The sequence below is a fragment of the Dasypus novemcinctus genome, chromosome 30, assembly GCF_030445035.2.
Source record: "Dasypus novemcinctus isolate mDasNov1 chromosome 30, mDasNov1.1.hap2, whole genome shotgun sequence".
Taxonomy (NCBI): domain Eukaryota; kingdom Metazoa; phylum Chordata; class Mammalia; order Cingulata; family Dasypodidae; genus Dasypus; species Dasypus novemcinctus.
In genome coordinates, this window is record NC_080702.1 from 35725353 (window position 1) to 35752874 (window position 27522).

General features: G+C 38.1%; 1 protein-coding gene across 1 annotated transcript; it reads right to left on the minus strand.

Annotated features, from left to right (window-relative positions):
• Nucleotides 1-2214: 2214 nt before the first annotated feature.
• LOC101425541 (vomeronasal type-2 receptor 116-like) lies at nt 2215-22735 on the minus strand. Its single transcript, XM_071212786.1, has 6 exons — nt 22503-22735; nt 10102-10393; nt 7970-8776; nt 7016-7243; nt 6096-6219; nt 2215-3137 (listed from the first exon to the last, which is right to left on the minus strand). Exons 1-6 carry the CDS (start codon nt 22733-22735, stop codon nt 2215-2217), a joined length of 2607 nt encoding a protein of 868 aa, XP_071068887.1.
• Nucleotides 22736-27522: the final 4787 nt, after the last annotated feature.

Sequence of the window (27522 nt, forward strand, 5' to 3'; positions counted from 1 at the left end):
GTATTTATATATATATGCAAAATACACATATATACCTAAATTATCAATGAATGGTGATGAGTAGAGGAGAGAATGGAAAGAGATAGCCAAACCCTGAGAGAGAAAACTTGCCTGTTGCAAATATATGAGCTTTCCCAAAATTAATCAATAACTTAAATATATTTCCAACCCAAATCTAATAGTATTTTAATATAGCTTCTGACAAGCCATTTCCAAAGGTCAAATGAAAGAAAATAAACAAAAACAGTCTTAGGTACCAACACCATTCCTCCTTACTTAAGGAGTTGTTTTTTCCCATCATGATTTCCTGGAGGAGAAGGCTGGAGAATGGATGCAGATGGGCAAACAGAAAGTATACAGCACAGTACTTAATTAATTTTAGTGCTTGTCCTTCCTCTTCCAGTTGCATTTTTTCTCATAAAGCAGTATTTATGTAAATTTGAAAAATTAATCCATAAGACTTTTTCAAAGAACCTCACTTCAAAAGGCAGTCATCAATTTGTTGGATCCACATAGCACTTTATATTATTAGATAAGCATGACAGGTGGTATTATATTGAAGTTTAGGAGATTAAGAGAATTTTCAAAGACCAAATAGGGTCTAGGCTTATAAAACAGGCCCATTACATTTATGTGAAATCTTAGAGATACAGATCATGAAAAAGGCTATTTGAAAATGAACAATCTGAGTAAGATGAAAGGATCTTGAACATCATCATTACCACTGTATTTCCAATGGGCAGAAAGTTGCATCTCCAAAAATGAATTTGATTTTATTTACAAGAGTTCTTACCCTACATTACCTCTTTCATTCCTTCCTTCCTTCCTTCCTTCCTTCCTTCCTTCCTTCCTTCCTTCCTTCCTTCCCTCATTCATTCCTTCCCTCCTTCCTTCCTTCCTTCCCTCCTTCATTCCTTCCCTCCATCCTTCCTTTCATCCTTCTTTCCTTCCTTCCTTTCTTACTTCCTTCCCTCCTTCCTTCCTTCCTCCCTCCCTCCCACCCTCCCTCTCTCCCTTCTTTTCTCACTTTCTTTCTGACTTTCTCTTTCCTCCTTCTCTCTCCATTTGTTTCCTCAATATTTACATACTTGGCTAATAAAAGAGAAAGAGAAATTCAACACAATGGGGTGGATAATGATTCAAATCCTTTGATCTACTTGCTAAGGCTGAGAATAAAATTTGATTCTGAGTTAATTGATACTAGTAAGTAATTCAATTCTCAATAATTGCAAAAGAAGAATATGTTATTTTCTCAGAAATAAATGTCAGATATTCTTAGAAATCATCTCTAAAATATGTTCTCAATTAGGACCATAATTTAAGTAAGATTCTGAATTGCAAAGTGAATCTTAAATTTTACAACTAATAAAATGGAATAATATGCCATGATTATTTCTTGAAATCAGAGTAAACCATTAAACACACTGCATTTCAGAACCTAATGCTCAGCCCATAAAGCTTTCTGCATTCTCTATACGATCAAACCTGGAATCTACAGAAGCTAGAAAGGAGAACACAAATCCCATTTTTTTTAGATCATTCCTCCCTACAATCAGCATTTCTGCCAGACACGCTTTTGAGTCGCTTAGACATATTGAGGTTATTCTCTCCAACAAATCCAGAAATGGTGCAGTAATTATGAAGGAAATGTACTATCAATTATAAAATACAAGTGGTAATCATACTGAGCATAGTAAAATATTGTGGTATTTGTTCAAGAGGGGAAAAGTCAAATAAATACATTAGGAAGTTCAGAAAAATGAGTTGTTTATATATAAGAATCTATTATTCTTAAAATCTGGTCATGGAAAACTGGGAGATAATAAGGAATAGTCCATAAATGGTATTGGATCACTAAGACTACCATAAAGAGATGAAAGAAAGGAAATGTTGATAGTGTTTATAAGGGAAATTAGGAAAACAGAAGTGCAAAACAAAGTGGGAGAATATGTGTAAATTAGGTAATTACACACAAAATGAATGCAAAGTACCCATCTTCATGAGTGTATTTGATATGAGGAAAAAAAATATAATTTAAAGTTAAAAATGTAGATGGCTGAAAGATGTGTTCCTGAACACTTTGAGAGAATGTAGGAAATTCATGTGTTAATTGAGGATAAATTACATTATATTTTTATCTAATACCTGAATGCAAGCATGGAATAGATTGTCATCAGTCCCCCTATTTGTTTTAGGAACCAAATGAGATAAAACTTAAGAAGACTTATTTCCCCCAGAATGTGTTTTATTCCATAACCCATGGTGAGTGTTCCTATCTGGCCTTAAGAAAATAATATAGCACTTTGGGGCAAAGATGCAGCCTAGTAATCCAGCACTGGAGGCCAAGATGGAGAAGATCTCCACAGCTGCCATGACCTTCCCCTTGGTGCTGTGGTAGACAGGGAGGAAAGTGACCCAAACACTGCAGAACACCAACATGCTGAAGGTCAAGAACTTGGCTTCATTAAAGGTGTCAGGCAGGTTCCTGGCCAGGAAAGCTACAATGAAGCTCACAAAAGCCAGGCAGCCCAGGTATCCCAGGACACAGTAGAAGGCAATGGCTGAGCCCTTATTGCACTCGATGATGATATAACCAGGCTCAGAGTGTGCATCTTTATCAACAAATGGGGGAGAGGTTCCCAGCCAGATGCCACAGAGTGTCATCTGGATCAGGGAGCAAATGGGAATAACAACGTTAGGTGCCCCTGAAACCAGCCACTGCCTCATTCTTCTCCCTGGAGCAGTGACTTTGAATGCCAGAACCACAGTGATTGTTTTGGCCAAAACAGTGGACACAGCCACAGTAAACACAATTCCAAATGTGATTTGTTGGAGGATGCAGATGGCTGTGTTTGGGCAACCAATGAAGAGTAAGGAGCAGAGGAAGCAGAGCTTGAGGGAGATGAGCAGGATGTAGCTGAGGATCCTGTTATTGGCCTTGACTATGGGAGTTTCTCGGTATTTCACAAAGACCCCAAGAATAACAGCGGTGAGGAAAGAGAAGCAAAGAGCTGTGCAGACCAGAGCCATCCCCAAAGGGTCTCCATAAGCCAGGAAGGTCACAGCTTTTTGGAGGCAGTGATTTCTCTCACTGTTTGCATGCTCATGATCTGCACACTTCACACACTCATCCATATCTGGTGAGAAAAGCAATGTGTCATCAGCTCATGTTCAGTAATTTTAACTTATTTATAAGTCCCTAAAAGAAACACATTGGGTAATTTTATCCATTTTTGTCAACTTGCATTGACTTCAAGAAAGTGTGTGTTATAATCTGTTTATTTTTCTCCCCTCAAACTTTCTCTTAGAGCTCTGACCTTCTTTCGACATTCAGACCTTCAATTGGATAGGAGTTGCTCTTTTCATTCAATGTTGAGTTTTCGTTCAGTTCTTCTTAAAACTTGTACACTGGTGGATAACATATACTCATAAGGGCATCTTTAGACATCCAGTACAAATATAATGTTCCATTACTGGGCCATAAGCTACTTAAATACTCATCTTTGTAAATAATGCCATCCTCTTTTCCAACTAGTTACACTAGTTTAAACTCCAGCAATCAACATTCTTTCCAGTTCTACCATGTTCTCTGAGACCCTTGACGTGGATGTTGTTTAATTTTTGCTATTATGGGGGATGCTTGGAGCTTTTTCACTATGACTTTTGTTTGGAATTTCTTGGAGAGTAATTAATCTGAACACGAGCTCATATGTTCATTGCACATTTCAAGATGTTTTTGAGGAAAGAGCTTGTGCTCAAGCCATGCCCTTCTTATTGCTGTATTTTCTGTCTCTCTTGTGCTTTAGTAAAAACACTCTATATATGCTAGGAATGATTTCTCACTGGCTAGATCTATTTTACAGATTTTATCCAACTTAAGTTGTTCCCTTCTATTTCTAATTTGGTAAACAATGGTTTTGTTATTTATTTTTAAATATTGAATGGATGCTCACTTTTATTCAATGTTTTCCTGAATTTTTTTTGAAATGATGGTTTCTCCTTTTCGAGGTGCTCATGTACCGATTTTTTTGCATAAAATAAACTTCATCACAATAAGTTCTTTATGTTATATAGCTGGATTTGGATTGGAGCTTTTCTTAACGGCAAATGTGAGTTTAGTGTCAAGAGAAAAATTGACCTAAATATTTTATTTCTTACAGCAATGTTATCAGACTTTGGTACCAATGTTAAGGTCTTCTAGTATAATTAAATGTGCATTTTTCCACATTTTCCTAATATCTGGAAAAGTTTGAGTAGATAAGGATTCTTTTTTCCTTGAAAGTTTGGATGCATTTTTCAGTGAAGTCATTGGTCCCCCAATTTTTTTAATAGATATGTCATTTTAAACTATGGTTTAATATCCTAAGTAGATACGAATATTTTCAGATTTTCCATTTTTCTTGGGACACTTAACCTTTATTTTTGGGGAAATTTGAGAATTTCATTTAAATTTTCAAATATATTGAAATGAAGTTATTTTTACTATCCTTTATGATTTAATATTTCTGTACATACATCCCACTTTTAAGTCTTTTCACTATTTATTATGCAACTTTTTTTATCATTATCTATCAATTTATCATTATCTAACAATTTGTCTTTCATTAGATTTAGCTTTGAGTTTTATTCTTTCATATTTGCCTTTTATTACTTTTTCTTTTTATACTTATTATTTTCAGTCTTCCACTATCTTTATGTTTACTCTAATGTTATTATTTTAGCTCGTGATACTTAAACATCAGATTTTTTTACATTTAAATATGCATACTAATAATACATACATAGGTATATAAAATTTAACATTAAACATCATTCTCTGAGGATACCTTTAGCCTTATCATATAAGACATGAAATGTGGCAATTTCAATTTTAAACTTTTCATAAATCCTATCATACTATTTACTTTAAACCATGGGTTATTTAATAGTGTATTTCTTAATCTCCAAATGTGTGGGAATTGACTTTGTAGATATACTATTCTTTTACATGTGCACATGGAGCATTTACTCAAACTTGCTTATAACCAATGTGTACATGAATCATTTTCCCAAGTTGACTAAATCCAGGTTATATCATTAGAAAACATGTTTCAAAAAGCTGAAACAACAGTAACCATTTCAGGGAATTAAATTGCATACTAATCACCAAAAGAAAATTAGAAATTTACCACCATAGAAGTGATTCTATAACTTAATATCATGAATATGAATAATTTCAAGATGTTAATTATATTACGAAAAGAATATTAAAGACTATTCTACATCATATCTCAAACCCTATCCTCAATATTCTGTGTGATCCTGTCACATTGAAACTCTTTTCGGGTACTCTGAATCTCTGAATATTATATGCAGTGGTGGTTTCCTTTTCTTCATTTATAATAATTTGGCCAAGATTTTATTCCTCCCTTCACTCATTTTATATAATACTAAGTTCCTGCCTCTCTGATGACCCCATAAGACCCGTCCTCCCAATGCAGGTACGGGTCAACAGGTTCCTGGTCAAACATTCACTGTGTGCTTTAAGCATAGACAAAAAAAGTCTATGTTTTCTCCCCAATTACCTGGGAACTTTAGGAGAGTGGAAACTAAAACTCCTCATTAAGGGTACGTTACATCATCCTCATTTTGTACACAATAGAAATAAATATTTCTAAAATCATTCCCAAACATTCTGAGCAGCTGCTCTGTGTCATGAACAGTTTTAGGCACAGAAACTGAGGAAGGTCTAAACACATTACTTAAATATAATCTAAACAAGCTTTCACTCAATATGGAAATCAGGTACTTGTAACACCATGTACTAAATTCCAAGAGAGGGAGGAAAGGTGTATTAATTTGGTGGCATCAACTAAAGGGATTCCTAGAGACTATTTGGCCTTACATGTGTCTGAACAATGACTCAAATAAGCTAGTTCTGGGCAGAGAATTGGTGTCATTTCAAAGGGAAATATTTTTTATTGTAAAAATGAAATTACTATACAAAGGAAGGAAGAATTTTGTTTCTGTAGTTGTCCTCCAGATTCTTTCTAATACCTTGTATGAATTGGGGATATAAAGGAGATTTGGGGACTTTTTTGTGGGCATAAACTTACCTGTCTCATTGGAAATCTCATTCTCTGGGCAGGGGGTGCAAAGAAAACAACAGGCAGCCTTTCCCTCCTGAAAGGTTTTCCTGAATCCAGGAGAACACTCCTCACTGCATACAGATTTGGGAGTCTGGGAAGAAATCAGATACATGCTCTTAACAGTGAGCATTTAATTCACCAGTATTTAGAAGGTTGAAGTATTGGAGCACCAACAAATTTAAATTTCAAATACCTAAGTCAAATTAATTGATAAGATATCAGGTTTATTACATGATATGAAATATAATAACTTAGATATGTATCTTTAAATAAATGTTTTCTTTTTCCACCCTTTGGATAGTAGGTGAGAAAATTTATCAAGTGAAATGGTAAGTGGTTAAACTAAAAATCTGGTCATGTACTTAGCTGGAAGGAGGGTATAAAGCCTCTGTGTTGGTTAGGTTAATGTATTAACACGGTCACTGTTTGGTCAAGTAAACTCTGGGCTAATTGTTATAAAGGATATTTATGGATGTTAATCATCATGTAATAAACTGCATAAATGGCTGATTACATGTACAATCCACCAGGGAGATTTCTGTCAACAATGAATAAGGTTTTTTACAATCAGACTACCTTAAAACAGGAATTGATTTCAAGATTTGGAGAGAATTTCCCAGCTCCTGTTTGGACAGGCAACGTCTCCTGGGAACTGATCAAGGGCCTTCATGGTACCTTCATTGGAGCCCCTGTTTTCAGCCTGCCTGAAGAATCTGGACTTGGCCATCCCCATGTTCACATGAGAGAATTTTTATTGAATCTCATACTATTCACAGATATCGCCTGTTGATTCTGTTTCCTTAGAGAAACTTGCCTATTATAATCTCCATGACAAGATTTTTGATATTTTGTTGTAATACTATGCATGGTAATTGGGTCCTACCCACCTCTGAAAATCCTATGGCCCATTCTATCACCTCCTCAGATATAGACAATTGTTGATCTCGTGGCACAGCTGAGTCAAATTGTCCTACTTTAACTTTAAGTCCAAAACCTTCTGGAAAATTCCAAAAGTTGAGAATGTCATAACTGGCTTCCAATTTCTTTTCATCATCAAAATACACTGTGTCACCAGCAGGATTGTTAAGTTGGATGTTCTTTAGAAATGGTTGAAGCTAAAAGAGACACACCTGTGAGGAAGTGGGTCCTCTGATCAAGGACAGATCACCAAGGTCAGAACATCCCTGATCCTCTGTAATCCCTGCTTCCTAAGGCAATTTTATTATTAACATTCAATTAAGTAAAAAAAAAGAAACCTTAAGGAGGACTAAAATGTCATAGCATAAAATATTAAGTTTCAGGGGAAAACTCCAAATACAATGGGATGAAAAAAATCTGTGAGTGTGGGATACAGACAAACATTATTAGAAGAATCATATCTAAACACTCTCAATTGTTAACTGAATTCTCCCCAAGCAAAGCCATCAATATCTGAAGAGCTTGCAGAATTAAATGATATAATTTATATACAGTATCTAACAAAGTGCCTAAAGCTAATTCAAAAACTAGTTTGTCCCTGCTGTCATGCAATTGTTCAATGGAAGTGGTCTAGGTATTTTATATTAAAACTTTAAGTGGGCAGAAAGTTGAGGGCCTTAGTAACAAGAAGCATTGCCATTGATTAATAACTCCTTCCCACCCTGCCATTGGCACCTTCCTGTTCATTACCATTTCTGCATAGGGCTAGATTTACCTCCTAGACAGTGAACAAGCAAATCATCTCTTGCACTTTTCAAGAGACAGCCCTAAACTTCCTGACTTGAGCATATGCTGCATTCCAAGAAATTTATGATTATGACATGTAGTGAAATACACATGCTGTTCAATGGAAGAGGTATTACCTGCCAAGGGTAAACCACCAGTCCGAATCCATTTTCCACTGACTGTGTTTCTACTCGTTGAAGAAGAATTTCATGAAGGCTCTGAGCCACAGCATACACTGCATTATAAACATTATAACTTCCTTCATTCATGTCCTTGTCAAACTGCCACCAAGGCAGCAACTCCAAGGAGGCATTGGGAGGACAATTCTCCAGAGTGTTACAGTCAGATTCAGAAACCAAGCAATTAAAAGAGATGTACCACAATTTAGTGAGGTAAAAGTCTTCCGGGTATTTTGAAGGTTTAACTGTCTGGATGAAAGTTTTGAAACCAAGCATATCAGCAGTGTGGTGTGAAAAAATGAGGGCCCCATGGAGTGAGTCAAGTAAAAAGTTTCTCTCACTGGTGGTAAAATCCCACTGTGAGGTTGTAACCCAAACTTTCCCTAAAACTAAGAGTCTCCATCTCCAAAAGCTCAATCCCATTAGGGAGTCGGAGTCACCGTAAATGACAGTCACATTCACTGATGATTCTCTGATCTGGAAATGATATTGCCAGTCTTTTGAAGAATATGCCCTCTCAGTGACAGGGATCATTTCCAAGAAGGCTGCACAGACTCCATTTTTGTCCATCTCCGCTCTCAAGTCCCATAGAAACTTGACACCTCTATTGTCTTCTGAGATGACTAGTCCCACCCAGTTCCAGCTGAAATGGAGCATCACTGAGACCATTGCAAGGGCCAGAGTTGTGTCCTTGGGGGCCATCTGATAAAGAGATGACCGCTTGCCATCATCACTCAGTTGTGGGTCATAGAGGCCAAAAGCAAGCTAAAGGTAGGCGTGAAAGAGCCGGTATGAGAAAGAAGATTGGTCAGAAGCACAAAATCAGCCCTGATGAATATTAAACAATGTATTATTTTTTATTAAATTGTCTTTTGTTTTTAAGATACATAGATCACATAGAATGTTACCTTAAAAAATATGAGAGTCCCACATACCCAACACCCCAATCCACCACTACTCCTACATCAACAACATCTTTCATCAGTGTAGCACATCACTGCATTTGGTGAATACATTTCGGAGTATTGCTGCACCATGTGGATTAGAGTCTACATTGTACTTTACGCTCTCCCCCCAGTACATTCAGTGGTTACGGCAAGATATTAATGTCCAGCATCTGTCCCTGCAATATAATTTTGGGCAACCCCAAGTCCCCAAAATGCCCCTACATCCCATCTCTCTTCCACTCTCCCTGCCCTCAGCAACTATAGTGCCCACTTTTTCCAGATCAATGCTACGTTTCTTCCATCACTAGTAAGAATATTTCTGTAGTAGAATACCAGTAAGCTCACTCTAATCCATATTTTACCTCTCCATCCTGTGGACCCTGGATTGGTGAAATCCACTCCACTTCTATATCAAGAGGGCACTCAGATCTCACATGTTTGATGGATGTGATTCTCCTACTTTGAGTTGTAGGCACTCTCAATTCCTAGTTGTGGTGGTTGACCAACTTCAACCTCCCTGTTAGCTGACCTGGGTAAGTAGATACAACTCCAGGTACTGGTGCTCCTGAGGGCTATAGAGACACACAGGACTATGATCATGGCAGCTGACTCTGGAGTTCAGTGCCCTATTTTGGAATTTGTGTTCCTCAGTGTGATGGAGGTGGACTCAGATGTGACCTTTCTACACATGACTCTTCTGTCACTTTTACTGCACCTGTGGTTGGCACTGGGGTTGGTGTATATCCAGGAGACTTGAACCTCAAGAATGACCAAATTGCAGCTGGGCCCTGAGCCTCAGCAGAGTTGTAAATCCTACTCACTGGTTCATTAAACAATGTTTTAAACAGGAAAAAGGAAATATTTGCTCTTCTTACTTTCTAATAATCTCCCAATCCCTGAGAGCATATTGGCAGCTACTTGACCAGTCTCAATGGTCTAGGAAACTCCTTTGGCTCTTACTCACTTGGTTTCACATATGTTCTAGAAAATGACATGTGAACATCCCATCATGTCACTGTGTACTGGCTGTACCCTTTGAGACATGAGTAAACACAATTCCTTCATTTGACCTTTTCTTTTAAGGTCCCTGAAATTAGTAAAGGAAACATTAATTTATCTTCCCTCCCATCTAATGAGGCTCACCTGTGGAATTTTGTAGAGTTCCAGCAGTGTCCCAATCTGGGCAGAAACTGCCCATGTTGTTCCTGTAAGGGCTGCTACAGACTTGCTCTCTTTCCTACAGGTGTAATTAGGAATGTCCTTGCCCAGCCCTGATTGCCATATGATGGGATTCTCCAATGTCCTCTGTTCACTGTGTAGTGAATTGTACAGATCAAATCCCAAAGTAATGTTGGGCAAAAGATGGGGGTTCCTGTTGATCTCTTCAATAGCAAAAACCAAGGCCAGAACATACTGGTAGTTCTTGGTCTGAAACCTGTATGGAATGCAAAGTTATATTTAGGCAGAAGACTCAAATCATGATTCTATTCAAAGTCAATAAAATGACCAAATTAAGGATGAACGCAAAAATGGACTCATTCTAGATTAGTGCTTCTGAAGCCTTGGAAATCAGCTAATCCTAAAAGAGTTAAAAGACATTTGAAGGCTATGACTGAATTTTGCATCTTTGGAAGAAGATGATACTGTTTACAAAGGAAAGTGTAATGAGTGAAAAAATTCATAAAGAATTTTTAATTTATTCTTTATATCAGGAAACAAGAATTATTTTTTCACATTAACACATTATTAAATGGTTTATATAATAGCAGGATAATTGTCATGAGTTTAGAATAATTCCAACTGAAGGGTATATCTCTTCAAAAGTTCAGGTCCACAGCATAAGCAGAATTGGATGAGAGAGGCAGAGGGGCATAATATCTGTTTGGTGAGAAGTGTCCACAAGAAGACTGATAATCAATTAGCCTTAGATTCTACCCCATCAAGTTGTGGACATGCCCTCTTCCAATGGTGACATACTGGGAAGAATGTCAGAGCACCGATTAGGAAGAATCATGCAAGGCAGGAATATTTGGGAGAAGAAAACTGATGAAGTGCAAGGTGATCCTTACCTATACCTAACAGGACTGGAAACACTGTAGTGTACTAAAGGGAAAGGTGTCATGATGTCTAGGAAGTCTCTTAACCATTTCTTAAACAAAATATTACAATCCTAATAACATTAACAATTAATCTCAGATCTTCCTTTGTACTCCCTTCATATGACCCTTACTCTTTTCATCTTGTTGATTTGTGCACAGTTCCACTTCCTTTATTAATAGCCCCTTTTGCAGGACAAATGAAATTCCTTTCATATTTTTACCTGGCAACTGAATTTCCAAGAACAAAAGTCTCCTGCATCCATTACAAACAGTCTTTTTCACAGGCTTGATTAACACACTAATAGCTATCGCTTACTGTACATTTCAACAGTTGGACACAGGTTTCCACATATGCTCAATCAATCAAACTTGTCAAATTTTTCAAACATAATTTATGTTTAGTAGATATATGTTGTCATTTTAGAGAGAAATATTGAAATTTTTCACTATGATGCCTTGTTTATACCTTGTTTCATTATTTATTTGTTTGAGGATATTATATATTTATAATAATTGCTATTTGTTTGTGAAGATTTGAACCTTTTTTTATTATAAATGTACCTACCGCTCAATTCCTAAGGATGCATTTTATCCTCATCCAGATATACATATACTTACCTCTGGTTAATTATGGATTTAACTTTTGTAATCTAGGGTATCTTTAGAGCTACACACTTTGGCTTTCAAGTTTTCATTTTTCTTTATATGTGTCTTATAAACACATTTTACAAGGAAGTAGGATGGTATAGTCCCTATGGAAAAAAAATGAATTATCTAGTAGGAATCTCTTCCACAATATAGAAAAAGAAGGAGCACCATAGCCATGACAAATCCCAAGGAGAAAATAATATGAAATAATCGTAAAAAAGTACTATTAGCGAATTAGGTAAGAGTTTATCAGTCTTCACTTTTCTGCAATGATAAAAAAGTACACACTCAAATAAGTAGATGAAGCATTAAAGAACATTGAGCATCTAACTGAATGTATTTGTTTAGGAGAAGAGTATTTTCTTAATATGATTAAACACAAAACAAAAATGCACTTAAATTGAGAACTTAGACTTTGCTTAATGCAAAGATAGTGAATCAAAATTGGAGGTGGCTGAAGGTCAGGCATGGAAGGATCACCCCCACACAGCGGCTGATCAGCACAGTCTAATACTCTCCCCATTCAGGATCTGAATGAGCCAAAACCATTAGCCAAGTTTGCTGATGCAGAATGTCATATACGTCATGTATTGTGGGATGCCCTGTGCTTGAAGAATCCCTGAACAAAAAGCATTAACTTTAAAATCAAGGGCAGGATGAGGTCTGTTAATTCCAGGATTGCCTTGTACCTTACTGGCATTGACAGCATATTACTTAATGCAAGAAAATAACAGGCAAAAAAGAATGGAAAGAAAGGAGCAAACCACAATCTTGCTGGAAGCAAGAGGTTCACATGGGAAACCCAAGAGGAAATGTGAAAAGTATTTGTAATTGATAAGGAAGTAGTCAATCATATATAGACAATTCTTAACAATGTTTAAATATAATATCAATAATTTATTAAGCTTTATAGGAAACAGATATGGTAGCAGTTGATTAATAATAAATTCTTAATATTAATAATGGTATAATATTGGGCAATTTCATTTATATATTTTAATACAAGTAAAAATTAATATAATTCGTAATTGATATTATTAAGACATATTTTAACAATAAATGCACTGTAAATTTACCTGTAAATCAATTTGTCTGTTACCTGTGAACAAGACCACAAAGCTCTACTGAGGAATGTAAATGTATAACAAACAGGGAAGTGGGTCTAATTCAGTGGTTGAGCACAAGCTTTCCATGTAAGAGGTCCCACACACAATCCCTCGTACATCCCCCAAAATATTACACCTACGTCAATAGTCTACAAATATTCTATGAAAGTTTAGTAGTATTATTATTGAATTAATGAAGTTTTCTAATAATGATTGAAGTAATGAATGCAGAAATATGTGATGATAACAAATATCATTGATTGCACACTTTTGATGAATTGTATGCTTCATGAATATGTATCAATAAAATTGATTGTTTAAAAAAAAGTTAGCACAATTAGTAGATTCCCAGTTACCAGGGCTCAGAGGATGAGGTGAAGGAGAAGGTGGAATTATTTTTTAGTGGGCATGGATATATTCTTAGAGATGATGTACACATTTGGGTAATGGATGTTGGTGACGGCAGCACAATAATCATTTGGAATATTTGAGTGGTATATAAAACTATTTTTAAAAATCATTGAGACATTTATAACGTTAATGTTAATACAGTTTGAGGTTTCTGGAAATATGGTAAGTTCAGGAATTTATTGAAATAATTGAGAACACTAAGGGGAGAATATAACAGAGAAACCAATAATTGCAATATTTAATTAGGCACATTATTTTAAACAGAATGGGAATGGCATTGAAAGACATGGATATATCAACAGGACAGAACAGAAAATAGAGAACCAATCTGTGTTTAAGTGACTATTTCACGCATTATCAAGCTGGTCTTGGAATAATGAACTGTTTCATTAGTGATGAAAGTATATAATTTTGGAATATAAAACGAAGTAATCTACTACATACTTGAGACAAAATCTTTCCAGTTCTCAAAGGAATCACAAAGTAGTAGAATAAGCACATCTATTTATCAACCTGTAGATTAGGGAGACATGGCCAGAAAGGCACTCAAAATAAAAGAAAATATACCTAAATTTTACTTTAACTGAAATTTCATGTTGTTTTATATTTAAAGATATGTTATGGAAAAATATTTAAAGCTAGCAACAACATAATGATGAAATGTATTTTTAATGAAAATGCTCTTGTTAATTCCACTAACAACACTATTCTTAAAAAGTGAGAAGCCCTAGATGTGAATAAAAAAATGGCCAAAGCCCTGAAAGGCAAATTGCCACCCCTGAGGTGGTTTGAGTGGACAGCAGAGTCTAAGAAGAAAAGCAGTTAGTGCCTCCTCTTCTGTCAGACATTACACCACTCTTTCCCTCAGCCTTATAGGGTTCTTAAAGCAAGCTGGGACAGATGAGAAAATCTGGCCTTCTACCCCAGGAAATTCAGCTCAAAATGTCCCTGAATGAGCCAAGCTCTACTCCTGCATTAAAAGGCAGTAATCAGCAGCATCCTTCAGAATGAGGTGTGCGCATCAGGCATTGATGACAATGGGACAAATATATTTTGGAAAATTATGGAGAGGAAATAAGCAGGGAAGCATTGGAGGAGTATTAAAGAATGGAAGAGATAGGCAGACAATATCCAGAAATGTAAAGACAGAAAATTTAGTTGCAAACTCCTTCGAAGGAGAAAGAGGTCCCAAATTTCTAACCCTTCCATCCCCTGTCAAAATTTTGTGGAACTGCTTGCAAATTATATGCTTCAGGCACTTTCAAAAAGCATTAACACATCATTTTACTGAGTGAAGTCCCACTTCTCACATGAGCAGAAACTATCTGCTGGAATCTCCTGAATTTCTTTTTATCAATTTTTTTGAAACATGATCCCTTGAATTGTCACTTTATCAATTCATTAATTACACCATCAGATATAGAACTGGCAGTCACAGAGATCTAAAAACGGAGGTAGTTTAAATGCCCCCATGAATCAGAATCAAGCTGCAGTTGAAAATAGCTCACAAAGCATTCATCTCTTATACCTGGTCAGGCAGCCTGTTCGAGGAGGCATGAATGAAGCATGAGAGGTGATGATACAGAGATATTTCAAACAGTAGCCACATGCCAACAGTAAGAAGTCTGACCATGCATGGGGGACACAGATACCTGGGTCATTTTGGTAAGAATATTAGTGACTATCTTCATGGGGAAAGAATAATTAGCAAACCCTTGTTTGGGGAACAGACATTTACTTGAAACCTTTTAGCCAAACTCTAATGCCAAAGGATAGGTTTTCTAAGACATAACACTTGATCCACTTCTTGTGGCAGCAGAGTCAGGAGGAAAGGCAAGGAGAGTGGAGCTTTTTGGAGAGGGCTGTCTCACTTGGATTTCAGCACTGGAAAAGGGAAAGTCATGGAAACTAAAAGGAAGAAAAATAGAATATTCTCATTCCCCTTTCAAAGAAAAAATAGCAGCCGGAAGAAACAAAATAAACTACTCACATTCTGGGATGTGGGTAGCAGGTGCGAATGGGAGGACAGGTAATGTGGAAAATGTTCATCGAGCCATCAGCAAATTGCCTAGCCATTATTCAACCAAATAACAATGCAGAAAATGAATGAAAAAGCACTTACTGCTGTAAATAGACTTCCTTTGTAGGCTGGGTGATCCCATCATTTGTTAGAAATGTATAAAGGGGGAAAAAGCCACCTATAATCAGATCTCCATCCTTAAATACACTGGGTTTCATTCTGTGGAAGCAGGTAGGATCAGTTAATCACCACGCAGAGAGGGGAAGCTGAAGGAGCAGGAAAATAAAAATCAGTGGGTACATCGCAGAAGTGTCTCCATGAATCACAGCCAAAGCTTTACATGTGTGCAAAGTATTCATCAGGCAGAGCTGAAATGGAACCTGTAGCCACAAACAGATATGTTTATAGATATAGATATAGATATAGATATATAGATAGATATACCCATATATGTGTGTGTGTGTGTGTGTGTGTGTTTGTGCAGGATATTATTATGACCTGGAAAGGGGAATCTGATTTCTCCAATGACCTCTTTTTGCTAAGCCTTTCCATATCCTCAAAGACAATAGGGTGAACTGAACATATTTTGCCCTTAGGCTCTGCATCTGAGGTCCTGTGCCCAGGTGAAAATCAATGGTTGAAAACATGTTTGGATTATCCTCTTCACCCATAGGTGCTATGATTTCATCAATAAGGCTCCAGGGGCCACCTCCTCTCCAGGAAGTTTTAGCCTAAACCTTGTCAGTGCAGCAGGTGTAGTCAATGAACTAGTGTCGATCCCATCAGAAAAATGCTGTGTCATGAAGGACTTATGCTGGGCAAGTTTTAGGAAGAGCATCCTGGGATCATGGACTCCAGAGTCCGTAGAGATGGGCATCCTAGAATACATAGGTCCCAGTGTAGCCACACAACATATACTATATGGCAGACCCAAGTCTGCCTGCCTTTCATTTGATCAGTGTCACCCACATGGCAATGTGTCTGTGCCTGGATAAGAGACAGTCATGCTAAAATCAAAACTCACAAACCAGTACCTTAAGAACAATGTAGAAATAAAATTGCATTTTGAATTACTAAAATTGACACATGTATTTACACCTCAGTCCTTTATAAACCATCTTAAACCCATAGATCAGCAAGTTATACTGATCCATTCCTCCACGTCCAGATTGCTTTCCACTAATATTTGCATTTTTGTGGGAGCATGGCCTTATATTGGAAACTCTTGTCTTTTCTCAACATAAGACAGAGAAAAGTAGCTGGAAAGCACCCCACATACTCTACCACATTGAAGATCTATGGCACATGCAAAAACTATATATTTCTATTATCCTGGTATTAAAAAGGGGGGGGGGGTATGGGAACTGACTTTAAAGGGAATTTAAAGATGTGCCCATTAGGTGGGCACATCACTTACAAGTGAATCAATGGTAAACGCGAGGAGTTCTAAGTTGTGGGAATACACATAAATTTATGGCCTACCACACTCAAGTTTGCCTTCTCTGACTAGAGATAGTTAATGGCCCCTTAGGCTATGGTTGCTAGAGCTCTTGTAACCCCAGAAACAAACAGACAACAAGGACTTATTCTTTTCCTTTCAGGTAGGAGTGAAGGTCACATGTCACTGTGCTCCACTGTGGCTATTTTGCAGTCTTAGAGGCTGTTAAGTTCCTTTCAATATTTGAGGATATATAGGGATGAATATTATTCCAAAGATTAATGGGAAGTTTTTGGTCCAAGGGTTCAAAATTGGCAGAAAGAGCTATCGAAATGTAAATGCAATCATATCCAGGTGGCCCTTCCCTGGTGATATTGAGGAAAAATATCCCCTTTTCCAATACATGATGGACTAAAGAAGACCTACCTTGTAATATAATTTTTCCCTTCTTAATTCCTGGCTTTGTAACAGAAATTTCTACCATTCTAGTTTTCAAGAAATTGTTGTTTGATTCTAGATATGATAAGGAGGCTAATGTGGAATAGTGTGGGGTCAGGAATTGAGACTCCAACTTTTGACGTGGGACTTTGGAAAATGTTTATGAATGTAGAGCAATGCATTTGCTCAGAAAGGTGATAAGTCTAGAATCGGAGAGGAAGGTGAAAGTGTTGAAATTTTCTGAATTAGGTATAAATACAGTTTTCAATGAGCTTGTAGTTTTTTAACTTTATTTTTAAAGAAGTTTTAGAGTATAGCAATGTAAGAGCAAAACCATAGGGGCTATCAATGGCTCTTCTACCTCCCCCATTCATATTTTCCCCTATGAATAACATCTTTCATTAGTGTGGAACACTTGTGTCAATTGGTGAATGTATATTGAAGAATTGCTACAAACCACAGGCTATAGTCAGCATTATGGATTACACTTTGCACCATGCAATTTTATGGGTTTTGTCATTTATAATGGCTTGTATCTGTCATTGCAAATTCATGCAGAACAATTCCAATGTCTCTAAATTGACCAATATTGCACCTATTCTTCCCTCTCCCCGCCTTCAGAACCTCTGGTGACAATTCTCTTTATATCAGTGTTACAAGATGTTCATAATAGGGGAAAATGTGAGAGAGGGAAGGGTTGGAAGAAATGGGAATTTCCTATATTTTCAAAGAGAATTTTCTGTAACCTAAAAGTTCATTGAAAATAAAATGAAAAAAAAAAAATAAGACACTGGGGGACCACACAGAACAAAATATAAACATACGTAAAAGATAACAGTATATTCTATTTATAAGACAGTTTCACAAAACATAAATACAAATATAATGAAAGAATTAAAAAGAAGAGTAGCTGTGTATGACGGGAAGCATAGAGAGATGGAGAGGTCATGATTTTGCTTTTTGTTTTTATTTTTTATTATTATTGGAATAATGAGAGTGCTTAAGAATGAATGAAGTAATGGATGTGCAAATATGTGACATTAAATACCATTGATTGTACACTTTGAATGAATTTAAGTTTTATTAATACATGACAATACAATTGATTTGTTTAAAAAAATAACAGTTCACAGAGGACTGAGATTATAATTTTAAAATACTATACTTGAATATTTATGAAAATCCTTCTTCTGTGTTAAAGGTTCATAAGAGTTCATTGATGCACACAGGAGTGAATCCTCAATGGAGAGAGAAGAAGTTTTAATACTTAAGATAGCATATTAATATTCCAGTGCACATGAGGAAAATTATTAATAATAAAGTTAGTTTGGCAGCCAACAAATGGGAAATTAATTCACTTAGGAAAAATATAACTAATGTGAATTTAAACATGAATCTAAATGAAATATAAGTAAGCTCATTATGGAGGCATGTGATAGAGGTGTATGCCTTTTATTTCATATGATTTGTTTCTTTTCACACATAACATTCTTTGCTTCTTTGAGATATGACTGGGGACATTTATGGGACTTGGAGTTGTCCTAAATGATATTGCATGGGCAGGTGCTGGTCATTATGCATCCTGCCATAACCCACTAATTGGACTGGGAGAGAGTGTAAACCACAATGTAAACTATTATCCATGCAGTGCAGCAATGCTATGAAATGTATTCACCAAATGCAATGAATGTGCCACAATGATGAAGTTGTTGATGTGGGAAGAGTAAGTTAGGCTGGGGTGTGTGTTATATGGGAACCTCATATACTTCTTTCCCTTTTTTATTTATTTTTATTTTTAATGTTATATTAAAAAATATAAGTGGTTCCCGTATACCCCCAACATCCACCCCAATCCTCTGACTTCAACAACCCCCTCAACCTCCGTGGCACACTCATTGCACTTTGCAAACGTACCCTGGAGCACCACCGCACCACATGGATAACAGTTCACATTGTGGTTTACACTCTCCCACAGTCTACACAGTGTGTTGTAGCAGGATGTATAATGTCCAGCATCTCTCCCTGCAACATCATTCAGGGCAACTAGAAGTCCTGAAAATGCCCCCACATCACATCACTTCTTCCCTCAACCCCCTGCAACTACCATGGCTGCTTTCTCCAGATCAGTGCTACAATTTCTTCCATTACTAGTCACAATATTTCCATAGTAGAATATCGTTAAGTCCACTCTAACCCATATTTTATTCCTCCATCCTGTGGACCCTGCAATGGTGATGTCCACTCTACCCCAGTATCAAGAAGGTCTTAGATTCCACATGGATGCTGGATGCATTTCTCCTGCTTGCAGTTGTAGGCACTCTCAGTTCCCCTGTTTGGTGGTTGAACATCTTCACCTCCCTGTTAACTGGCCTGTGTAAGTCCAATAAAGCAGAGGGTAGGAGTTGCAAGACTCTGGATTTACAGAGACTCAGGGTCCAGCTGACACATGGACAGTCCAGAGGTTCAAGTCTTCTGAGGATAAACCAACCCTAGCGTGAACTACCGGTTAAGTAAAAGTAACAGAAGAGACATGTGTAGAAAGGCAACATTTTTTTGTGTTGTATGTTTATTCAAAAAAAGCCAATTAAAAATAATTTTAAAAGGCATATACAATTCATGAACAAATAAATATGATAAAGAAAAAGTAGAGAGCATGAAAATAATGAATATTCTGGTCAAAATAAATTATTGAATTAAAATATGAAGAGCAAAATCTTTACCTGAGCTGAACATACTCATCAGATGTTTGACAATTGAGACATATTTCTGTGGAAATTATCAAGACCTCACAATAGAGTATGAAAGAGATGAAAAATTTTAAGAAAATAAGATTTACAGATTTTCTCTAGAGTAGTTCCAGCACTAAAAATGTTTGAGCCGGAAGAAGCAGAGTGAATAACTGAAAATCCACATTTGAAGAAATAATGTAGGAGAAATTTCCAAAACATATGATAGAATTTTTTTCCATTTAAACTATAGCCAATGTGTGATAGGTAGAGCCAATAAGAATCAAGCCACCCATGAATACATTGTGGTGAGTTTGTAGACTATGAAGGATTTATTAGTTTCTCCGGGAACCATAAAGATCAGATTACTGACAAAGTGCCAAAGTATAACACAATAAAACAAACAAGAAAATATTAGCATTGAATTCAGGATTTATTGAATTTCCAGAAACACTTGTGAAGGTACTGTAGAAGAAAATTATCATGTGATGCTGTTCCCCTTAATTGTTAGAAGTAACACATTCCTGGGCTTTGTCACTTTTCTGGCACTAATCCTTTTTATTCCTTGAAGTGGCGGTCAATGCATCATCCTATTTTGCTTTGCCTTAATTCTTGTTCCTTTCCCTCCCCTGCTGGATTCCAAATATGCTGCTTCAAAATAGTTTGTTTTTGCCTTCTATTTGAGATAAAACCCTGAAGTAGCTGCCAAACACCAGCCAGTACTCCTCTACACAAAACTTCCAATAATTCAGATCACTTCTCTTTCCTTTTACCTTTTCTAGTAGGGTCTGTGATCATTCTGCTTTAAACCGCACATGGATACCAGATGAAGGTCATGATTTAATGACTTCCAGAGGAAATACATGCCTCCTAGGCCAGCATTAAAAGACCTTCAAGATCTGGTCCAGTCTAGTGACTCTTTTCCTCTGCATGAACCCAAGTCTTAATAAAAATGGTGTCTCTACCCCTGGTACTTAAGCCAGTTCTTGAGTCAACCCTGGGCCTAATTTATACACTCAACCTCACATTAATATAGCCTGTGCATAAATTCAAACTTATTCTATATCCAAGTATGCCTAGTTCCCTGGAAAGCCAACTGAAATGAATAAACTCTAGAGGCTTTGGATATTCAGGGAGGTGTTAATTAAAGATTAACTGGAATATGGAGGGTTCATGCTAAAAGCTTACCTAGAATGTGGAGAATATGTGTTAATTGAAGTTCACCTGGAGGATATAATCTATATGATACTCAGATAAAACACTTGAAGAAACTAACAAAAATTCTTTTTGCATATAAGCACCATTTGACACCCCACTCCTACATCCTCTGTATAAAAAGAACCCAAAATTCTTATTCAGGGTTCAGTTATTATCAGGACAAGTGTATTCCAAGTTTGGCAAGTTGTAACACATCTTTCTTCTCAGAATTCTTGCCTCCTGGCCTTCAATATCATGCACATCCGACTTCTCTCTACTACAACATCTCTGGGGGCTCATCTTGAGAAGGTCAGAGGCAGCAACAGTTGATTGGCCCTCCAAGACATCTCTGAGTAGCCTGGGAGAGCTCAGGTAAACTCTGCCCTGGGTATCCCTGAACTCTCCTTTTGATTCAAAAGTGGTTGGGACTGCACAAGAGCCCTCCTGGAGAATCGAGAGACACTGGAGAGTTCAAGGGACCTTGAGAATGAAGCAAAGAGTTCTTCACACCAGAAATGTAAGACACCCAGGGGCAAAACCCAGGAAAGGCATTAATCTGAAAAAAACAGGACAGGAATCTGATCAGCTCTCAAGAGGAGACCCCAGTACTCCTTAGGAAAAGAGAGGAAGCCATCTTCTCTAGGTCCAAGAAAAGAAAGGGATGGTTGTGTGTGTGATTGTGGAGGCTGAGTGAGATGAGTGAGATGCCTGAGTGAGGGCCATTACAGAGTCCTGATCCATGGTTCTGTGGTGAACTCATCTAGTCAAGGGTGGTTTGGATGGCCTCCCTGCAAGGGGACCCTCTTCCAAGTTGGGTGTTTATACCGACCTGCTAAGGCTAAGAGGTACCATAAGTTCCTGAGAGGCAGGTGGCTGGAAATGGATGAAGCTTTAGGCTGAGTGAGTGTTGTGCAGCATTGACACAAGGTGGAAACATGGGAAACCCACAAAGTAGGACCACATTAGGTTGTATGCTAAAAAACTTTCCCCGAGTATTCCATAGAGAAGTATTTATCATAAAGTTCCAGCCAGGAAAGCTTAAAATACTTTCTGAATTAGAATGGCCAACTTTTGGCATGGGCTGGCTCCAGGAGGGCCCTTTTGACCCCCAGATCATCCATAAAGTTCACAACACAGTAACCAGAAAACCAGGGCACCCTGACCAGTTCCCCTAAATCAATGCCTGGCAATATGTTATAAGACAAAATCCACTCTGGTTAGGGAAGGTACAACTAAAGAAGCCAGGATTTGCCTAATACAAAAACCCAGAAGAGCTGTCCCAGGAACCAAGCCAAAAAAGCACTGTGCAAAGTTTCCAGAGGAAGTACACCCCAAATCCAGTGCCAACCCACCCATTCAAGAAGGGCCAAATGAAAATTACCTCCTGCCACCCTATGCAATTGCTCCTACATGGGCTATGATAAGGAATAAAGTGAGCCAATTTCCCTAAGTAGTGCTCACCTGTTGCCATCTGTGCTCAGAAGTGCACCCCCCACACCATTCCCACAGCTGCCTTTATCGCCATCCACACCAGGGAATGCACCTACACCATCTCCACTGCTGCCTTTATTGCAATCTGCATCAGGAGGTGTAACCACTCCATCATCACAGCTGTCTTTGTCATCATCTGCACTGAGAAATGCAGCAGAGCTGGCCACACAGACATTTGCCCCTGGCAGCCCAGTGCTGACCATCAGTCAGGAAGGAGTCCCTGAAAAACAACAACTCAGATCATGGGGAGCCTCAGAGGAAGGGGGAGCAGGGAGAAGGTCATTCCTACTCTGCGAAGCCCAAACTCAGGTTTATTATGATGCAGATGGCCAGATTCAAGGGGGAAACTATACATATGTGTACCAGCTCTGGACTACAATGGACTAATTTAACTGGAAAAGCCATACCCCACCATACTTGGAGAAGCCTCAGTTCAGGGCTGACCTCATCCAGTCCATCAGACCCACCTGTGCTGATTGTAAACAACTCATTATGACCTTATTTAACTTTGAACAAAGAATGTGGGTCACACAAGGGGGGCTATAACCTGCCTCAGAGAGCACCCACCTGAGGGAACCTTGGACAGTGACCAAAATGCCCACACCCAGTTCCCAGTCAAGGACCACCAATGGGATCCCAATCACATGACTGGCCTCAACTGACTAGAAACTTTCCATAGAGCCATAGTTGAAGTTTTCAGAGCTGGGAGTCAAAAAGCAGTAAACATGGCAAAAACCACTGAAGTCCTACAAACTTTCAATGAAAGTCTGGCTCAAATCTATGAGAGACTGTGGTAAGCATTTTGTGTCTACACAGCCTTTAACCCAGATGTTCCCAAAAGCCAAACAATGGTCAATGCAGCATTTGTTGCACAAGCACGGGCTGCCATCTCAGAAAGCTACAAAAGTTGTATGGCTTCACTGGAATGAATATTTCTGAGTTCTTGGAAATAGCCACCAAGGTTTACATCAACCGTGATGTAGAGACCAGGAGGGAAGTGAACCGGAAGATGAAAAAAAGTAGGCTTTCTCCCAGCAACAATCGTCAATGGATGCAATCCTGTGTCAAGGGAAATAAACTGGGAAACCCCTGCCTCAAGAAGAGAGAGGCGCCCACCCCTAGGGTGAATTCACTGTGCATACTGTGGGGAGGGGGGACATAGGAAGCAGGAATGTCCTAGCTGGCCACTCTACCACATTGCTGAAAAATAAGCAGCCAAATCATTAGCCAGGAGAGCTAGGGGAATGTCACAAACTAAATATTCGGTTAGCAAAAATTCAGAAGGAAGACCTGCAAATCACTTCATTGGACTTGCAGGAATACAAGACTCTGATTGTGATTATTAGGACAGACCACGCTCCTATTTTCTCTGCCCCACAGAGCCTATGGTTGGAGTCCAAATTGGGGGTTTCTCCATACATATGATGGTCAACCCTGGGACTAAGCACTGTAATGACCAAACCAGTCCAGGCATTATAAAAAAGACAAGCCACTATCATGGGGGCAATTGGTAAAAGTTCTCAGCAACCATTTCTCCATACCAGGACCTGCAACACTGGGGGTTAGGACATCATTCATGAATTCTTATATCTCCCAGAGTGCCCCCTCCTGTGTTAAGACTTGCTGTCCAAACTACAGGCTCAAATTATCTTTAATGCCACGGGGCAATCCACAGTAACACTGGACCTCCAAGCCCTCCAAAAATAGTGCTAACCCACCCTCTGCAGGAGGAATGAGACTGTTTGGCCTCAGGGAAACTCGCCAATCTATGGCCACACAGCTCCCCTTCAAAGATGTGTCCAAAACATGGGCAGAGGGCAAACCAAAGTGGATGACACATGACATTCCTCCAATTATTATTGAAAGAAAGCCCACACCCGGCCCAATTAGCATAAAGCAATATCCAGTTTCACCTGAAGGGCAAGAAAAAGTCTGGTACATATTTAGAGATTGCTGAATGAAGGCACACTAAGACCATGCCAATCTCCATGGAATACTCCACTCTTCCCAGTTAAAAAGGCTGATGGGGATTACTGCCCAGTCCAGGACTTGCGAACAGTCAACTCAGCAGTAATAACTCTATATCTTGCAGTCCCTATCCATACACTCTCCTCAGCTTGATATGCTCAAAGGAAATCTACTTTTCATAACTGAATCTTGAAGATGCCTTCTTCTGCATTCAGATAGTGCTCCAGAGTCAAATAATTTTCATCTTTACCTGGGACAATCTGAACACCAGCAAAAACCAGCACCTAAGTTGCACACAACTTCCTCAGGGATTTTAAAATGTACCCACTATTTTTGGACAAGCCCTGGCCAGTGATCTCAAATCCTTTATACCAGAAAGCCATAATTGTTTTCTCCTCCAATATGTAGATGACCTCATCCTTGGAAGTGCCAACTATGAAGACTGTGCTGGTGGAACCCATGTCTTTTTAAAACATCTGCAACAAAAGGGCTATCAGGTGTCCAAGAAAAAAGCCCAAATCTGCCTACCTCAGGTCAAATATCTAGGTTATAAAAGAATGCAGGGGCTCCATGAATGGGAACTTGAAAGAAAGTAATCAATCTGTTGCCTCCCTGAACGCAACAGCCGCCAAAAGTTGTAAGAATTCCTTGGAGTAACTGGATTCTGCCGCATTTGGACCCCCAAATTTGGGGTCCTCACATGCCCTTTATATGAAGCCACAAAAGGGGGAGATAATGACTACCTGCTCTCAGTAATTCCACAGAAGGATGCTTTCAATGCTTTTAAACAAGCTCTGATGGAAGCACCGAGGATTGAACTTCCAGATCTCAGAAAACATTTCTACATATATGTTAATAATCACCGAAGTATTGCACTAGTACTCACTCAATACTCGGGTTCCTGGAAAAGACCTGTAGGTTATCTATCCAAACAACTGGACACTGGAGCCCAAGGATGGCCCTCATGACTGCAAGCTGTAGCAGCTGCAGCAATACTAACACTAGAAGTCATAAAATTAACTCTTGGGCAACCTATACTTTTTTAGTTTCCACATGCATTAATCACAAACTTATAAGCCAAAGGAACACAGTGGCTGACTAACAGTGGCCTGATTAAATATCAAACCCTATTTTGTGAACATCTATCCATCCAACTGGAACTTGTAAAAGCCCTGAACTCTGCTATTCTACTACACATCAAGCTGGGAATTCCAACCGAAAACTGTCTGCAAACATTGCAAGAAGTTTATTTCAGCCAGCTGGACATTCAAGACCAGCCACTACCAAATCCCAACATGGAGTTCTTCATGGATGGGAGTAGTTTTACTCACAGCAGTGATCAGTAAGCAGGATATGCTGTAATAACATCTGAGACCACAGTAGAGGCCCAGCTCCTCCCAGGTAACACATCAGCACAAAAAGCCGAAATAATTGCCCTTACCTGAGCCCTACCACTGTGGCTGTGGCCAAGATTAACATCTATGCAGATTCCAAATATGCCTTTCTTACTCTGCATGTACCCAGATCAACTTCAAGTCCTGAAAATGTTCCCAATCATATCTCTTCTTCCTCTCCCTATCCTCAGCAGCTACCATGGCCACTTTCTCCACATCGATGCTACAATTTCTTCCATTACTAATCACAATAGTTCCGTAGTACAATATCAGTAAGTCCACTCTAGCCCATACTCTATTCCTCCATCCTGTGGACCCTGGGATGTATATGTCCACTCCACTTCTATATCAGGGGTGGTCTTAGATTCCACATATATGATGGATGCAATTGTCCTGTTTGCAGTTGCAGACACTCTTATAAGTGCCTACTTACCACGGTAAGTCCAATAAACCAGAGGGTAGGCGTTTCAAGTCTGAATAATTTTCTTATGTTAAGCAATCATGCATCCTGGAATAAATACCACATACTCATGAAGGATAACTCTTTTTATCGCCTGTTGAATTCGATAAGCTAGCTTTTTTTGAGGGTTTTTGCATCTATATTCAAATGGGAAATTGTCCTTGGTTTTCTTTACTTGTGAGATCTTAAAGTAGCTTTGGGTTCACAACAACTTTAGCCTTTAGAATAAATTATGAAGAGATCCCAATTTAGAAGAGTTTGTGAAGTATTGGAAATAATTCTTCTTTGAATATTTGATAGAATTCATCTTTGAAGCTGGCTAATCCTGGACTTTTCTTTTATGGAATGTTTTTACTTACTGATGCAATCCCTTAACTTGTTATAAGTCTGTGGAGACCTATTTTTTCTTGAGTATGTTTACATAAGTTGTATGTTGATGGGAAGTTGTACATTTCTTTTTCTAGATTGTTCCCATACCATTTTCTAAGCTTTCACTTATAATCCTTTAATATCTGCAATTTCTAGCAATGTCCTCAGTTTCAATTTAGATTTTATTAATTTGCCTCTTCCCTTTTTCTTTTTCAATGTATCTAAAACTTTGAAACTTTATTGATCTCTCCCAAGAACCAACTTTTTATTTTATTTGATCTCTCAATTTTTTTTCCATTTCATGTGTCTCCACTCAAGTATTTATTTTCCTCCATCTACAAGCTTTAAGTTCTGTATTCCCTTCTTTTTATAGTTCCCCCAGATCTGTAGAAAGACTAATGACTGTTCTTTTCTTTTTTAAATGTAGACACTGATAGCTATAAATTTCCTTTCAACTTTTAAATCCACCCCTAGAATGACCTAACATAAGGAATTCATCACTTGAAAAATAAATAATAATAAGGATCTTGATGGGTAGAGGAGTTCATATGCCAGCTGCAGTTCTAGTGAACTGTCAACACTGAAGTCCTTGAGATTCTGTATTAGTGAAGTGGGTTCATAAAGGGTTGAAGTCCAAAGTTCTCCTATGTAAAATCTCTGAAAAGTACATTTCACTGTGGGAATGACTCAAAATGAGGGTCTGATCATGTGGGATGATAAATTAAAAAATAAGATGAATTCAAACTTTGCCAAAGAAGGTGAAGTGAATACTAAATAATAGGCAGATCACATTTTTTTT

Bases quoted from the DNA above. Each gene is read 5' to 3' on its own strand.
- LOC101425541 (XM_071212786.1), bottom strand. From the start codon at position 22,735: ATGGTCAGCACTGGGCTGCCAGGGGCAAATGTCTGTGTGGCCAGCTCT. The intron at 10,394-22,502 runs GTGAGCACTACT...CATTCCATACAG, and splicing joins CTGAGCACAGATGGCAACAG to GTTTCAGACCAAGAACTACC. The intron at 3,138-6,095 runs GTAAGTTTATGC...TTTTCTCACCAG, and splicing joins TGAGATTTCCAATGAGACAG to ATATGGATGAGTGTGTGAAG.